The following is a 17968-nucleotide window of genomic DNA, read 5'->3' on the forward strand; positions in this document are numbered from 1 at the left end:
AGTTTAATGTCAGTGTCCTTGAGTATTTTCCTTAGCAAATGTAGAAAGGAAAATAATATAATTTCACGGACCAAGTTCTAGGCATTGTCTAGTCTATACAAAGAGCACAGAATGTTGGTGAACTACAAAACTTGGCCTTCATTATTACTTCTACAACAAAAAACAATTAATTGACTGATGAAACTGAATTGCACTTTATTTTTTGTTTTCTCACGGGGGAGGGGAGATGATTCAGAAAGTCAATTCTTCAATGTGCCCCTAAGGTATAGACTATGGGCCAGAGGATGACTGAGCAGGCAGAAGTGCCTGCTGTCTAAGACTGACAATCTGAGATTCATTCTTGGAACCCACATAGAAAAAGAGAGAAGAGACTACTGCAAATTGTTCTCTGATCTCGATACGTACATCTATACATATTATGAATACACAATGTGTGTGCGTGTGTGTGTGTTTAAAAAATATGAACTCAAGTTACATGACCATCCATAAGTAGATTGAATGGTTAACTTAAAACTGAGTAGGAAATGAAAAGTCATCTAAAACAGATGTGGAAACTGTCACAACACCTTTCCTGTACACCTATGCATTACTGCAACCGGCTAAGGAGACACTGGGTAAACTTTCTGTTTTCTTTTTGGTAATCTACAAAACAGAAAACGTTTTCTACAATGAGCAACATTAAGTTCATGATTAAAAAGGTCATGAAAGAAAAGAAAAATAAGGCAGACATGGTGCTACATGCCTTTAATACCAGCACAGGGTAGTAAGTAGATGCAGGTGGATCTCTGTGAGTTTAAGGCCAGCCTTGTCTACATAGTGAGTTCCAGGATAGCCAGATCTATGTAAAGAGACCCTGTTTCAAAAATCAAAACATATAAATTAGCTCTATCATGATACAACTAATGATCATCAATTGTTTAATGACAGATAAGAATATTTCTATATTTAAACCAGGAATTTTCTTTTTCTTTGTAAAGTTACCATATACAAATAGGGGGAAAAACTTGTTCGAGTATACTTTTCATCTAACTCTTAAGAACGGAACCAAATACTTACATGCATGTGTTATTAACAGCATCATCTGGGCAGTGTCCTGAGCAATAGCACTTTAAGAAAGGCAAGGTATCCTCTGGTGCTAATGTCACTCCATTGTCTGGCTTCTTCTGGTCCAAGTCTGATTTCACACCAGTGCCATGGAGCATACTGTCTAGATTCTGCCCTGTATTAAAAAATGAAATTTGTAAATAATCATTCTTGAAAAGTTGTTGAATTAGTCTTCAATAAAAAAGCTTCTGAGTTTTCTTATCATAATAACTGCAGTTAATACATCTTAAAATAAATTTGATTATACCAATTTATAAACTGTTATATACAGAACTACCAGGTGCAGCAGGAGGTAAGGAGACTGCCCAGTTACAAGTCGTGTACCAAGGACAGACACACAGACGACAAAAGGGCTGTGGCTGTGAGACAGAGCAGAGGAGCCCTCTCCATAAAGGGACTTAGCTAAGAGCTAAGCACTGGTAAATACTTTTGAGAATTTTAATTCCAGGACAGGTCCCTACTATAAGGGCCCTTTAGTATTTTAATTTTTCTTTAAATAGCTAAACTATTTGAAACAGCCAACTGGCCATTTGATTAACAACTGTAGGCCTCTCCCTGGAGCCCTGAGTGAGGAACTGTCAAATAAGCGGCCTCCTTCTTAACTAGCAGTGCTGTCACTATGACTGAGCAGCTGTTCTGAACACTCCAGGGATTCCTCTGCGGAAACTCCACAGCAGCCGCAGGTACCACCGGAACCACTGCTACTGCCCAAGTCACAACCCAGCTTCAGGAGCCTTACTCCTCACAAGTGCTCCAGGCTCCTTTATCATGTAGGTATTCATAAAGGACTTAAAAAAATAAAAACAAAAAAGCTAGTACTAAGTTTTGAACCAAAATCAAAATTAAGAGTTAGGAGGTTGCTAAGAGTTCCACAGTGGCCAGAGGCAGACCCCCCAGAGACTCTGAAGGACTGCAGACACACTGAGGCAGGCTACAGAGGCAGACCCCAGAGACTCAAGTACTACAGATGCACTGAGCTGGTGAGAAAGCATGAAAAGCTAAGTTAGGGATCCTAGGCAGCTGAAGAGTTCCTGAAAGTATCCAAGGGTTAAGAGCCAGGGGATGAGATGCCTTAAGCTGGAAGTCTACAATACTAGCTGCTGAGGACTAGTTTTCAAGGCGCAGAATGCGTTCTGATCTGAGTATCAAGAGCATTAAGAGTCTAATTCTCAAAGTCTAGAATCTGAAGTCTCCTCTGAAAACGTGACCCATAAAAGCCTATGGAACTAAGGAGTACAGAGTTCCCAACACTGCCCCTGCCATATTTGTGACACTCATGCAATGGGACCTCCAGCCTGCTTTGACAGTTACAATTTACTAGGTAGAAAATGGGGAGAGATTTCAGGAAAGGCTGAGAAAATTTGCAATGATTTCAGAAAACGGGGGACACATAAACGCCTCCAATTTTTTGGTTCAAACTTGCAACTATATTTAAACAATTCTTTTTGAATGTTTCTCTGAAAATGGAGCTACTAAGCACCTTGCAGAGAACTCTAACTGCCTAAGTAAGGGAACTGTGAAAACATGGAACAAATCCTGTTTTCTGCCTTTCATCCCACGGTAAGTGGTTTGAATCCAGACCATGCTATAGAAAGTAAAAGTTGCCAAAAGCTTATATAATAAAATAAGGATCTTGCATTATAGAGTTTCTGGCATCAAATGAAAGGTAACAACATACACAGCTCTGAATTTTTCAGGTGAAATCACCTGGCCCTTGCAAAAGAAAGACTGGTAGAGCCAAAAGGATTAGATAAGCAAGAATTTCACTATAAAATGAAGTAGTTCAGTACTAAACTCAATTTTAAATTTAACAATACTGATAAACTACAAAAATGAGGGAAATAACACATACATACACACTGACAGCAAGAAAGCAGAATGAAAGAGTTAGAAATTGCGTAACTTGGATTATTATTATTACATGTTTCTTTGCTTTCTGAGACAGGGTTTCTCTGTGTAGCCACGGCTGTCCTAGAAGTCACTCTAGATTAGGCTGGCCTCCAAGTCAGAGATCTGCCTGCCTCTGCCTCCCCAGTGTTTGAATCAAAGTTGTTCATCATCACTTGAATTGCAATGACCTTAAGTTTCTCATACTTAATATTCAGGAAAGAAATTTACTTCTGAATAAGTATTTGTTAATAGAAACAAATACTGAAAAGAAATATCTGTAGGCCCATATTTCTATATGGTATAGCAGCTAGGCTCTAAAGCCATTGACCACACCTGAGGTGGTCAAGTAACCTTTCAGGCAGGTTGCTGCTAACCTAACAAAAAGTCAGGATGTTTTGTTTCTTTCTTTGTAATTTGGAGGATGCCTGAGAGAGATGCTAATTCAAGCTTATGTGCCAGCTAGTATACACAGCAGATAGGTAGTTGTGAATGTGACTAAAAGCCATTCACCTGGTTACCTAGGAGACAGAATGCTAATGTATTTACCCTTTAGTTGATGTTTTGATATATAAGGCTGTTTGGAGAATAAAGCAGGAAGAATTCTCTAGCATGTAAACTCAGGACTTCATGAGGGACCACTGAGAACCTCCCTCCCGATAAAGCCATGTGAGTTGTGACTTTATTCCCACGCCTCCACGTAGGTCCAGAGAGATAGTTTATGCTGGGGTCTGATTAACAGACTTAATTTATGGTCCAGACTAGCACTGGACCCCAACATAATGGCGCCCAACGTGGGGCTGATCTACAAACCCCCCCAAAAAACAATAAAGAAGTGACCAGACGTGAGGAACCCATGAGAGAAAATTTCACTACAGCTGGATATGTAAGTATTGAGTGCTCAAAATAGAGATCAGAATTTAAAGAAATGTAGAGAAGCAGAAAAAAATTTAAATCAGGAGTAAAAATTTGTAAATAAGGAAAAAGTACTCTGTTATATATGTAGGGAAAGGGAGTTAGAGTGGAGCAGAAACAAAGGCAGAGATATTTAAAATCTGTAAGTGTGATAGACATGGTGATATAACTTTTATTGCTTGCTAAACAGGTAGGAAAAGTAAAGAAAAAACGGCTTTTGGCCCAAGAATTGCCTTGGTTACTGCTGAGATTGAGGCGCCATGTGCTGGCTAGCTGAATCTAACCCACCTGTGGGTAAAAGGCAAGCAGGAGGCAGAGTAAGTTTAGAGAACAAATTTAACCTCACATAGTCAGTACCCCAGGCTGCAAGTGAGAGACATTCTGGTCTCTTGTGAGTCTTCCTAATTAGGTAGGTGAATAATCTTTATAAACTACGTAACTTCTCCAGCTTTCACTTATTTAAGAAGGCAGTAGGGCCGAGAGGTGGTGGAGTACACCTTTAATCCCAGCACTTGGGAAACAGAAGCAGAGGCAGATGGATCTCTTGTGAGTTCGAGGCCAGCCTGGTCTACAAGACCTAGTTCTTCAAGACAGGCTCCAAAGCTACAGAGAAACCCCGTCTCAAGAAACAAAATTAAAACAAAAGAGGGGGGGGGGGGCAATAGGATTCAAGGTTTTAAAATCCTGATATAGTAACAATAACAAAACAAAAAAAGGACCAATTTAACCATAGAGGACAAACGTGTGTGGTGGAATACAAACTTGGGTAGTACACACCTGTAATTCCAATCCTTGAGAGGCAGACAGGAGTTTGAGGTCAGCCTACGCTACAGTATAACAAACACCTCGCCTCTTACACAACATCAATGACAACAAATATAGCAAACAAGATGTTGCCCATAGCAATGTGGGGGCAAACACTTATAATCACAGCATTCATAAAGCAGAAATTATCTGCAAAATTTTTTCAAACGACACATAAGAAAGTTTTGTTAGCGCACAAAAGTGTTAATTCTTTGTGTGGTTGGTTTTTGTTTTTTGTTTTGTTTTTAGACAGTCAGTCGTACATGTAGTGCTGGTTGTTCTAGATCACACTATATAGACCAAGTTGGCACGGAACATAAGAGATCTGCCTGCCTCTGCCTACGAGTCCAGGGAGTAAAGGTGTGTGCTACCATTCCTGACTAGAAGTGTAAATCATGATCTTACTACGGAACAACTTGAGCTCAAGAACCTAAACATCAACAAAGCAAATATTCCAACTAAAAAATGTGATATACAGATCTAAACAGAATTCTCAATAGTGGAATCTCAAATGGCCAAAAAACACTTAAAGAAATGTTCAACATCCCTAGCCATCAAAGAAATGCAAATCAAAATGATTTCAAGATTCCATCTTATACCTGTCAAAATGGCGAAGACCAAAGACGCAAGTGATAGTTCATGCTGAAAAGGATGCAGAGCAAGGGAATGCTCCTCCACTGCTGGTGGGAATGCAAACTAATACAACCACACTGGAAATTAATATGGTGGTTTCTCAGAAAATTGGGAATCCATCTACTTCAAGACCCAGCCACAAGGACACTTGTTCAACTGTGTTCATAGCAGCTTTATTCTTAATAGCCAGAACCTGGAAACAACCTAGATGTCCCTCAACTGAAGGATGGATAAACAAAATACGGTATATTTACACAATGGAATATTACTCAGCTGTTAAAAACATGACATCATTAAATTTGCTGGCAAATGATGAAACTAGAAAAAAATCATCCTGAGTGAGGTAACCCAGACCCAAAAGACATGGCATGTGACCACTTACAAATGGATATTAACTATAAAGGATTAACGCGCTACAATCCATAGACCCAGAGGGACTAAGTAACAAGGAGGGCTGCGGGGGGTGGGGGGGGGGTTGTACATGGAAAGAGGAAATAGATTTTTCTGGGGAGACTGGAGTTGGTGGGGATGGGAACAGGAGAATGGGTAGCGGGGTTGAGGGAGAGGACTGGGAGAGATGACTAGAACTGGGATCATTTCATGCATGAGGTAAAAACCTAATGCAGTGTAAACTCCTAGGCATCTACGAGGGTGGCCCTAGTAATGGAGGATATGGAGCTTGACCCAGCCATCTTCTGTAACCAGGAAAGGCTTCCAATGGAGAGAGTGGGACACCAACCCAGTCACAAATGCTTTGACCTGCAAAATGTGCTGGGGTAAAGGTGTCACATCTTGAGTGGGAGTGACCAACCAATGACTGATCCAACTTGAGATTCATATCATAACAGATAGCCCGGACCTGCCACTGCCTGGAGAGTCAGGCCACGCAAAATGAATAATTCAGAGACTTAGGATAGAACTGGATACAACTGACTGACAAAAAAAAAGTCAATTAAATGATTCCTAATGATATTCTGCTATACTTGTAGACCAGAGCCTAGCATAATCATCATTAGAGAGGCTTCATCCAGCAAATGATGGGAACAGATGCAGAGACCCACAGCCAAAATTAGGCAAGCTCAGGAAATCCTGCAGAAGACAGGGAGGGAAGGATTGTAGAAGCCAGAGGGGTAAAGGACACCACAAGAAAAGAGCCCACAGAATCAACTAAGCAGGGCTCATAGAGGCTCAAAGAGACCGAACTGGCAATCAGGGGGCTTGTATGTGTCTGACCTAGGTTCTCTGTGTATATGTTACGGCTGTGTAGTTTGGTATTCTTGTAGGACTCCCAACAGACGGAGTGGGGGTTGTTTCAGACTCTTGCCTGCTTTTGGAAACCCTTTTCTGTTACTGGGTTGCCTCATTAAGCCTTAATGAAGGGATGTGCCTAGTCTTGTTGTAAGTTTACTATGTTGGGTTGATAGCCAAGGCAGCCTCCTCTTTTATGAAGGGAAAGGAGGAGGAGTAAATCTTGGGGAATGGGGAGGTGGCAGGGAGGGTGAACTAGGAGGAAGGGAGAGAGAGGAAACAGTAGTCGGGGTGTAATATATGAGAGAATTAAAAAAGAGAGGTGTGTGTACCATACTATCTATATATGACCTGAACAGCATAAAGCATTTTATCAAAATGGAAATTTCCTTGGGAGATACATTATTAATTTATCTTCACAATCATGATGACTCTGGTTCATAGTGATCAGCAAAACCTAACAGAAAGGCATTGTATTATGTATTCTCATATTTCACAGATAAAAAGTGGCTTGAGCTGAGGGGGCTCTGTGTTCTGAGCAAAGCAACAATAAGGCAAATACAAAGAAGGTAGAGATTTCATTTCATGCTCATGCAATAACACAAAAATTTTAAAAAGCTTACTACTATAATCCAAATTTCCTCGTGTGGGTAAAAAATAATCCTTATCATTCAGTACTATATAGAAAACCATAACTTATAAACCCAAAATTCAGAAAATGAAGATGGCAGGACAGAGACTGGGATGATGGAAAGCAAATCTAGCCAATGAGGAAGCTCCAGGTTTAGTTGGACACCCTTTCTCAGATGACAATAGGTGGGGAGACACCCAGTGCCAACACTGATCAACACAAGTAGGTACACACATTGTGCACAAACACTAACATACATATATACAAACATTTAATTCTAAAACAGAAAAAAAGATGGAGGTGAGATCTACCTCAAAACCTTCTATAAAGCAATGTTAACTTTTCAGTTCATATTACTGTCCTAAATAAACTACTGGGGTGTGTGTGCAAATACAGCACATATAATAGTAGCAGACATCACTATTAACCTCCAGTTTGATCTATGAACACATGGTACATAACAGAGGCCACAAAGAAACTGCTTAGACTCTACGGAGAAATTTTAGAACTCAGCATAGACAAACAAGTGCATTTATTTTCCAAAATCTTCTCATGAAAATAAAACAAATTTTGAATTATTATTTGTGCTTATTCTTTGTTGTATTTACAGAGAAACAGGAATTTTAAAGCTCAGGCTCAAGCACCTACTGCTTTGTGCTTTAGGCACTAAACTGCAGACAATCTATATTTAATCTCATCTGATCCTCACAGACAAACATCATGCCTGTGTTACAGATAAGAACAAAGGTTCAGAGAGGCTAAGGTTTTTTATACAGAATTCACACTTTCTTTTGGCGTGTTTTTTCTTTGCTTCTTCACTTAAGAGTAGTGCTGGTATGGATGACCTGTTTAAAAAGGAACAGGAACCAAGGGCAGATCAAGGTGTTTAAGTGCTTTATATATACAGAAATGACTTATGAAATAAGCATCAATTTACCTTGAACATGAGAAATGATGGACAGACAGGCTCCCAATAATCTGATGTAAGTATAAAGCTGAGTCATTGTTCAATGTCCACGTATCCTGTACACTGCCACTTTGACTTACTGGTCCTACTATTTCACTAATTTAAATGGCTTTATTGAATGAGATTTCCTTAAATCACTAAACGATGACTTTCACAAGCTGTTTTCTTCAGATTCCTGGAAAATAAATGAACAAACAAGACAATGAATATAATGAAATTTTGCAAAGTTTTCGAGGGTGAAGAGGAAAACCAGCCTAACCAGGCTTTTAAATGCAGAAATATATTTTTAAAAATTTTGGTGTGTATTGGGGATCAACTCTAGCGCCTTGCATTGAGCTACAGTCTCAGATCTGTTGAAAGCTATTTTTAAAGATTAAAGCTCTACTTTTAAGGCACAGAAATTACAATGCTTAAATAATTTAGTACAAAGTTGTAATCTCTCCTAATCTCAAATCAGCCACAATGAACATACTAAATCTCAACCAACTAGTACAGTGTTGGATACACGTTAAGGTCCCTCTACTTGGGAAGCTGACAGGTCTAGGAGTTCTAAGACAAGCTGAATAACAAAAAGACAACTCCAACTCTAAAGAAAAGAAAAAGAGGAGGAAAAAAGAAGAAAAAAGCCTCATTAATAGCTTTCTCTGGTTGCTCTAATGTAATCAAATTATTCAATTACTGAATTGGATGTTTCAGCTGGGTATGGTAAGGTGGTATATACCTCTAAATCTAACACTTGAGGGGAGGGGCAGCAGCACAGAGACAGAAAGGTTTATCAGTTCTAGCCAGTCTGGGCTATTCACCTGACCACCAATACCATCCACAAAGAAAGTTCCTTAGTACACTAAGAAGAAAACAGAAGACCGTGGTGGCAGCATATGCTTTTGTTTGTTTTTTGAGACAGGGTTTCTCTGTGTAGATTTGGAGCCTGTCCTGAAACTCCCTCTGTAGACCAGGCTGGCCTTGAACTCACTGAGAGACACCTGCCTCTGCCTCCTGAATGCTGGGATTAGAGGTGTGCACCACCCCAACTCCCGGCTTGATTTTGTTGTTGTTTTTGTTTTTATGAGACAGGACTTCTTTGTGTAGCTTTGAAGACTGTCCTGGCACTCGCTCTGTAGACCAGAGGTTGGCCTCAAACTCACAGAGGTTCTGCATCAAACTCACAGAGGTTTGCCTACTTCTGCGCCACCACTGCCTGGCTGCTTGTTTTTTGAGACAGGGTCTTGCTATGTAACTCAGACTGGTCTACAACTCTGGAACTCAGTGGTTTTCTTGTCTCAGCCCTTCCAACACTAGATCATAGCCATACACCACCATGCCTTACTGGCTTAAAAATCTCCACATACAACCCCTTATTGCTTGTTCTTTCCTTGGACAGGATCTTATCTACCTGAGGCTGACAATTAATTAACAAAGTTCCCATAACTGCTTCACAAGAAAAGTATAACTGAAGTGGGCTGAAGAGATTAAAGATCACACAGTGATAGAGCTATAATTCAAAAGGTCTACTTCCAGACTCCATTATTAATTGCTACTCTATACATTATATTAATTATGCTATATAACATGAAATATACATTATATATTATAAAGTATTTAGGATTACAGTGGCACAGAGCAGGTATTCAATAAAGTTTCTTATTCTCAAACATGTCTGACATGGTCTGGTATATATGAGGAAAGCATTGACTGTGAGAAATTCTTATAGTTTAAGAATTTGTGGTAACTATAAAATCAATACATTATTTGTACTAAGAACATTGCTAAACTATGAACGTAATCTTATTAGGTATTAGTAGAAACAGAAGATAACTACAGGAATGTAAAAGACATAAAAATTACTCCACTTACATACAAATGGGATCAAGGGTCACAGAATATATGAGGAACAGATAGCTGAAAGGGAGAGAAAACTAATTCATTAGATCCCCTCAAATTCTCAAGTCTTATGTAAACAGTAGTCTTGCCATTGGATATTATTCCCTAATTATTCATTAAGAGCTTCTTTTATGCATCAGCCTACATATAAAACATCAAAAATATAGTCATAACAGGGAAAAAAATCTCTCATGGAGTTCACAGACACTAAATGAGACAAGCTAAAATACTCTGATAAGGGTCAATCACAGCACGGGGGTGGAGTTGTTTGTGGGATGCTCTGCATCTCGGGGAAGAAAATAAAAGATGGAAATACTTTTGACATAGAGTAAGGCAATAAAAAATGAAATGTAAGCATATTTTCACTAAGTACAAGATAGGAAAAATGTGAAATTCTGAAGGGTCCAGATTTATTCTAGATGGAAATCCCTTGTAAGCAATACTGAGGATTAATACTTAAGCTTCTATGTGAAAACAAGCTAAAAGTCTATGCAAAGATTTCTGAGAATCAGACAAATAGGGAACAATGCTTCTGAACCATAAAGACTATGACAGTGTAATACAACAAGTTGAAAAGACAGGAAGGGCAAGGATTCTATGAAAGATTTACGTTTTCTTTTCTCTTTTTTGGTTTTTGAGACAGGGTCTCTCTGTAGCTTTGGAGCCTGTCCTGGAACTAGCTCTTGTAGACCAGGCTGGCCTCGAACTCACAGAGATTCGCCTGCCTCTGCCTCCCAAGTGCTGGGATTAAAGGCGTGCGCCACCACAGCCTGGCCAAGATTTAGGTTTTCAATGTAAGAAAGATGAGTATCAGTTATCCAGTTTTTACATAATGAACTAGAAAAGGCAAGAGCAGAAGAAAGCAGGGGTGAGAAGACATAAAAATCTAGGAGAGTGGTATTTTGTGCAATTTAGGATAGCAGTTAAGATCAGGGTGGCAGTAGTTCAGTGAGTGTATACAATTAAAAAACAAGACTATATAGTACTTGATAATGGTTGGATGCAGGGGTCAAGGAGCATGAGTCAGATGACCCCCACATTGATGGTCTCAGCAATTACTAAAATGTGAATAAGCAGATTTTTAGTCAAAGTGAAGAAAAAATGGCTCAAGGGTTCAGATTTAGACATCTGATATTACCCAAAAGGAATGTGTGCTGGGCATCTGGCTCTCAAGCTTAAAGGAAACATCTGGGGCTAAAGATACAAATCTTCCATTATGTCAACAGCACAGAGATATTAAAAGCTAAGACTCTTTGGAGGAAAGAGTCCCAGAGCACTGTTTAGTTAGAAATTGCACTAATGGCCAGGCACAGTGGTGCATACCTATAATTTCAACACAGAAGGCCAGGACAGAATCAGAGATCAGCAATGGCTACACTATTAAGACCCTTATCTAAGCTCCCTCCGCATAAGTCAAAGATCACTGTTAAGATTGGACATATGTCCACAAATGCTTTGATACATTCTCGACAGAGTGAAGTCTAATTCCCCTCCCTAGAGTATGGACTAGACTCAGTGACTCATTTCTAATAAGTAAGGAGTAAACATGAGTGACTTGCTAGGTCAGCTCTGCCTTGATGTCCTCTAACTGAAGCCAGCAGCCCTGTCCTAAGCATATTCGAGCAGTCTGACAAGGCTTACGTGGCAAGAAACAGGTGTGCCAATAACCACTTGAGTAAGCCTTTAGAACTGTGTTATTTGGACATTTTGCTCACAATTTTATGAAAACCATAAGTTAGAAACATTCTGACCATGGTGGGTTCTTTTCATTTGCTTGAGCAATTTTTGAAACAGGGTCTTGAACTGAACCCAGGGTAGCCTAAAATCTGTGATGATTCTCCTGCCTCAGTTTCTCACGTGCTGGGAATTACTGTCAGGTGCCACCATATCATGATGCCATTGGTAGATTCTTGATAATGTATGTGATAATAAATGTCAGCTGTTACGATTTGGAGATCAACAGATAAACCATTCTGAGAAATACATTGAAATATAAAAACCTAATCACCATGAAAGAAGTCTGAAAAAGTAGGTAAGAGAAAAGACAGAATGCTCAGAAACTTTTAACATTGTGGACAATATGCTTCTTCAAAGAAAGAGCCAAAGCATGCTCTGTTTTAAAATTATTTTCATAAGACTCACTTTGGAGGGGTAGAAAGCAGACACTTTTTTGGGGGGATGGGAGTTGAGACAGGGTTTCTCCATGTAACAGCCCTAACTGTCCTGGAACTAGCTCTGTAGTCCTTTGGGGATTTTGGTTCATCTATTAAGAGCTTGTGTTCATTACTAACCTAGAGGAGTCAGTACCTCATACCCCAGTATTACATATTCAGTAAATAGGTGTCACTGCTATAATCATTAGTAGCAATAAAAATGTGAATTTTCCTTTGTCTTACAGTAACTGTTTCTGCAACCATAATACAACAGCAAAACTGTTAACCAATTTTATTTATTTATGGGGGGGGGGGCAGATTCAAGATAGGGTTTCTCTGTGTAATAGCCCTGGCTGTCCTGAAACTCACTTGTAGACCAGGATGGTCTCAAACTCATAAATATCTACTGGCCTCTGCCTCCCAAGTACTGTGATTACTTGTGCGCTCTGCCATGTCCGGTATAACCTGACTTTATAGCCATACTGAGACATCATTTCATTCTAACATTTAAAAATAAAATATATGTGCTTTAAATTGTTAAGAATTTCACCAGAATCTTAATTTTTTAAATTATTGTGTGATATTTGAGTGGAGAATTTAGAAGCCAACCTTTGGGAAATCAATACTGTCCTTCCACTGAAACTGGGGATGAACTTGGGTTTCTCAGGTTGGAGAAGCAAGGGTTTTTATCATTTGAGTCATTTCACTTGTCTTCATTAGAATCTTTACCATAAATTAATCTGTTCTGCAAATGTCACTAACAGAGGCTAAAGAGATGGTCCAGAGTTTTGATCCCCTGTGGGCACATAAAAACCACTTGCAGAGCCGGGCGGTGGTGATGCACGTCTTTAATCCCAGAACTCAGAGGCAGAGACAGGTGGATCTCTGTGAGTTCAAGGCTAGGTTGGTCTACAAGAGCTAGTTCCAGAACAGGCTCCAAAGCTACAGAGAAACCCGGTCTCGAAAAACAAAAACAACAACAAAAAAACCTAAACAAACAAACAAACAAAACCATTTGCAGTTCTATTCATCTATAAAACCCAGTGCTGGGGAGGTAGAGAGAAGTGTCTTATAGGGAACATGCTAAATGCCCTAGCTGGGAGCTCTTCCAGGTTCAGTGAGCCGGTCTCAAATCAGTGAGTGAGAACAAACACACATGCACAAACATTTAAAATGGCGCATAATCAAAATTGTAAAATGATGTATGGATTAAAAAGCTATCAAATTGACATTAACAATTGTACCTATATTAAGACAGTTTCCTCAGGAAAGTAACGAGCAAAATTAGGAGTCTTTTTTAAAGAAAGATTTATCATCATCATCATCATCATCATCATCATCATCATCATCATCATCGGTTCTTTGAGACAGGGTTTCTTTGTGGGTAGTCCTGGTTGTCCGGGAACTCACTCTGTAGACCAAGCTGGCACTGAACTCACTGAGATCATCTGCCTCTGCCTCTCTGACAGCTGAAATTAAAGACACATGCACCACCACTACCTGGCTAAAGAAAGATTTATTTATTATATGTGCTATGATTGTTTTGCCTGGATGTATGTCTGTGTGTGTGTCTAGTGCCCTGGGGCTGGGGTTGCAGACTATTGTTAGTTGCTGTATGGGTTCTGGAAATTGAACCCAAGTCCTCTGGAGGAAGAACATGTACTCCCAAGTGAAGCAGCAACCCTCCAGCCCCAAGAATTTCTCAAGTTTAAAAAAAAAGTAAAAATTCACACACAAGAATGTTGAACTAACAGTTTAATCAGAATTGAAGAACATATAGGAAAAAAAACAAAACAGAACAGGCAAAGTCTGAAGTCAGCTGAAAAAACAAGCCTGAAGTCATTCTTTCCTTTTCCTGTCAAGCTTCCCCTATACCCTTCATTTTTTCTTAATACTAGAAAGGTGTGGGAATTTCCAGCAAGCTGGCTAGCTTCCAGTTCCATAGTCAGCAAGGAAACCCTTTCCAGGGGTCCCCCCCTTAGGCAGCTCCAGGCGCCTAGCCTGACAAGCTTTCTGAGAAGAACTATTCTGGCTGCAGACTTTCTGGCTCCACAGCCATTGTTGGCAATGGCAGCTCTGCTCCTTATCCAGAGCCTGGATTAGCATAAGAATATCGCCTTTTCCCTTAACAAGCAATTCATCCATTTTCTTCCCCCAATATACACATGTGCAACTGCAGCAACGCTGGCCAGGGCTATTCTAGTCAGGATTATTTTTGTAACAGTGAAAACACAATCTCATCCAAATCTGAAGAGAACATCTGCTTCAAGAGCTCTGAGAGTGTATCTGTGACAACAAAAGCCTGCTTTTTAGCATCTAAGAGGAAGAAAATCTTCCAGTTTGAATATGAATAGGAAATAACAGTCTCTGAAGCTGCTGGCAGCTTCTCTGGGACCAGAAGATAAACGAGATTCTTGGAAACACTGAATGCTCAGTCTTGTCTGAAGCCTCAACTACTCAGTCAGGAGTCAGTAGATTGTCAGTTGTGGTGGTGCACACCAGTAGGATTTGCTGTGGAGGAGGCAGACAGATCTCTGAGTTCAGGGCCAGCCAGGTTCACAGAGTGAGTTAGAGGACAGCCAGGACTACACAGAGAAACCCTGTCTCGAAAAAAAACAAGGAAAGGGGGTGGAGGGAGGGGAGGAGAAGAAGAAAGAAAAAGAAGAAATGGGGAGGAGGAGGAAGACAAGGGAGAGGAGGAGAAGAAGCCCACAAAAGGCCAGTAATTCCAGTGAAGTTTTGAGGTTGTTATGGTTTTGGTCCCTGGTCCCTTTAAGAGACAAGCCACACCCACTCCCTTCCCCACCCGCTGAGGCAGGCTGATCTTCAGCTTCCAGCCTGAACTTGCTCTCTTTTCCATCTTCCTCTTGGAGAGGCAGCTTCGCTTCAGCCTCTCTCCCCACTTCTCCGCTTCCCCCCCCCTTCTCTCTGTCTGTCTGTCTGTCTCTCTCCCTGCCCTTCTCCCTTCCCCCTTCATAACCCACTGAATAAATATTCAACCTCACTCTGCATGTCATGTCTATCCATGTCTCTGTCTCCTGCCCGCACGCCATGTGTCTCCCTGCCTGGGACCAGCCACTGCTCAGGGACCGGCAGCCGTCTCTGCCTGGGACTGGCTGCTCTCAGGGCCCGCTGTCTGCCGCCACCACCATGTGGGACCTACAGCATTTCTGCTGCCTACTGCCGCTGGGGATCTTGCAGCATTTATATATATATAAGAAGTCACTGTAAATTTTCTTTGACAATCAAAAACAATCCCTCTGTGATAAGGATTAAGAAAGGCACAAAATCAAATAAAAAGAATTAAGAAGAAAGGAGGAAGGACAGAGGGAGGGAGGAGAGAGACAGACAGACAGACAGACAAACTTGAGTACTCTAAATTAGTTTAACATGAGTGGTTAAAAGAGCTTGCTGTTCCTTCCAGAGGACTCAAGTTCAAGTTCTAACACACAATGGGATCCACAACTATCTCTACCTCCACATCCAGGGAACCTAACACTCTCTTATGGTATTCACAGCACATGTGCATATATGGAAAGTGAGTGTGCACGCATGTATGGATGGATATACATGTACACACACACACAGAGACATAACAAAAGTTATGCCATTTACAGGAAAATGAGTGTAGCTGGAGATAATTTAAAGAATAAGCCAGTCTCAAAGACAATTGTTTTTCTCATAGTTCTTATATTTTATATAGATAACCAAAATCATGTATGTATTTATGATATGTGTGGTGTTTTGAATGAAAATGCCACCATAGGCCTATAGTGAGTGACACTGTAAGGAGGTGTGGCCTTGTTGGAGGAAGTGTGTCACTGTGGGGAGATTCTGAAGTCTCAGATGCTCGAGTCATGCCCAGTGTGACATCCACTTGCTGCTGCCTGCCAAACCAGATGTAAAACCCAGCTTCTTCTCCAGCACTGTGTCTGCCTGCATACTGCCATGTTTCCCACAATGATGATAATGGACTAAATTTTCAAAACTGCAAGCCAGATCAAGTTAATGTTTTCCTTTGTAAGAGTTTCCATGGCCATGGTGTCTCTTCACAGCAACAGAAACCCTAACTAACACAATGTGAAAGCAGAAGCAAAACAATCTAGTATAAGAAAAGGAACTAATGGGAATGAGGGAGCATGGTCAGTGTAAAATAAATGAAAATGTTCTTATATTTAAGATGACACAAATAGTATACAAAGTGATTTAATATTTTTATCAGCAGCTATGTAATTTATTTTTCCTGATGTTTCCCCTCTCATATTTACAAGGTCTGTGGTCGTCTACATCTTAGCTAACAGGGCTTGAGTTATTCACACTTAAAGCCTCAGCCATTCAAATGTGCTCCACCATATCATCCCATCATCAACCATTTCCACCTTCAGATTATACCCCGACCCCCCGACCCAAACACACTTCTCACGACCTCTTTTATTCTCTAATTTCCTCTATTTGGACTATTCACACAACCACCTAAATGTCTACAAATACCCCCACAAGTACCTTTATTCACCACATAGTCACAACACAGGTAGAACAATCCTAATTCTGAACGTCATTAACCATACCTGTTTAAAGCCCTCCAATGGTAGCCTGATAACCTTAGGCTTAAGTAAAAGTTTAAGTCTACAAATATTCAGCAGACCCCATTTCCACTATTCTATCTGCATTGACCTATAGCTCTTCATTAAACAAACTACAACAAAGGACTGACATAAGGACAGGGCTGCCACCTACATCATTTCCCCAGGATACCAGAAAATATGGACTGCCATATGGCCTCTGAGCTAATTCAAAATCCTCGTCTTACTCAGTAACCCTACCCCAACCCTATCTAAACAGCAACAGCAGTATCAATGGAAGGCCTTCTTGTTCTCCTCTCTCCTCCAGCCAGGTTTTTCTCATTAGCACTTGGCATGCTTTGATATTCCACCTTCCCTATTTTATTTTATTTGAGAAATGATTACACCCTATAGTCCAAGCTGATGTAAAAACTCATTTAAGAATGCCAGGTGTGGTAGTGCTCAACTTTAATCCCAGCACTCAGGAGGCAGAAACAAGGAGATCTGTGAGTTTGAGGCCAGCTGGTCTACAAAGCAAGTTCCAGAACAGCCAGGGCTGCACAGAGAAACCCTGTCTTGAAAAAAATAAAAAACCAAAACAAAACAAAACAAAACTCACTTAAGAAGGCCAGGCTGGTTTCAAACTCACAGAGATCCTTCTGCCTCATTCTCCCAAGTGCTAAACCACTGTACCCAGTTTCATTTACTGTTTTCGTTTAATTTTTCTAGACAGGGTCTTACTATGTATTCTAGACAGTCCTTCAACTTGTGATCCTTCTGCCTCAACTCCTATTTTGCTATGAAACACATGTGTGTGTAGGCCACCAGGCCCGAGTCTTTGTTCTTTGTGTTGTTTATTGCTTCAGAGGGTAGACATGTCTGCTGTAGTCACACCACACGTGACAGACACCTAGAACCTTGTTTGGCACACAGTAACAAGTAAAAATTTACTAAGAAATAACTGATTAGGGCAGAAGAAACTTAAACGCTATGCCAATTATCTTTATTTTATATACAAACCAGACTTTTCTCCAAAGAAGCCAGGAAAAACAATAACCTTATTTTTATTACAACAAAAGCAAAATGATTGCTGGGCAGTGGTGTCGCGCGCCTTTAATCCCGGCACTAGGGAGGCAGAGGCAGGCGGATCTCCATGAGTTTGAGGCCAACCTGGTTTTCAAAG

The 17968-nt window shown here is 40.4% G+C and overlaps 1 protein-coding gene across 4 annotated transcripts in view; it reads right to left on the reverse strand.

Annotated features, from left to right (window-relative positions):
* Bmpr1a (bone morphogenetic protein receptor type 1A) overlaps positions 1–17968 on the reverse strand; it is a 105683-nt gene that overhangs the window by 32393 nt on the left and 55322 nt on the right. For all 4 annotated transcript variants that reach the window (XM_038349285.2, XM_038349286.2, XM_038349288.2 and 1 more), the window contains exons 3-4: positions 8160–8364; positions 1057–1219 (exon numbers count right to left, since the gene is read on the reverse strand). In XM_038349285.2, coding sequence (XP_038205213.1) covers positions 1057–1219; positions 8160–8226 — 230 coding nt within the window. In that variant the 5' untranslated portion in view covers positions 8227–8364. The remainder of the gene's footprint in view (positions 1–1056; positions 1220–8159; positions 8365–17968) is intronic.

Source organism: Arvicola amphibius, chromosome 12 (assembly GCF_903992535.2).
Source record: "Arvicola amphibius chromosome 12, mArvAmp1.2, whole genome shotgun sequence".
NCBI lineage: Eukaryota > Metazoa > Chordata > Mammalia > Rodentia > Cricetidae > Arvicola > Arvicola amphibius.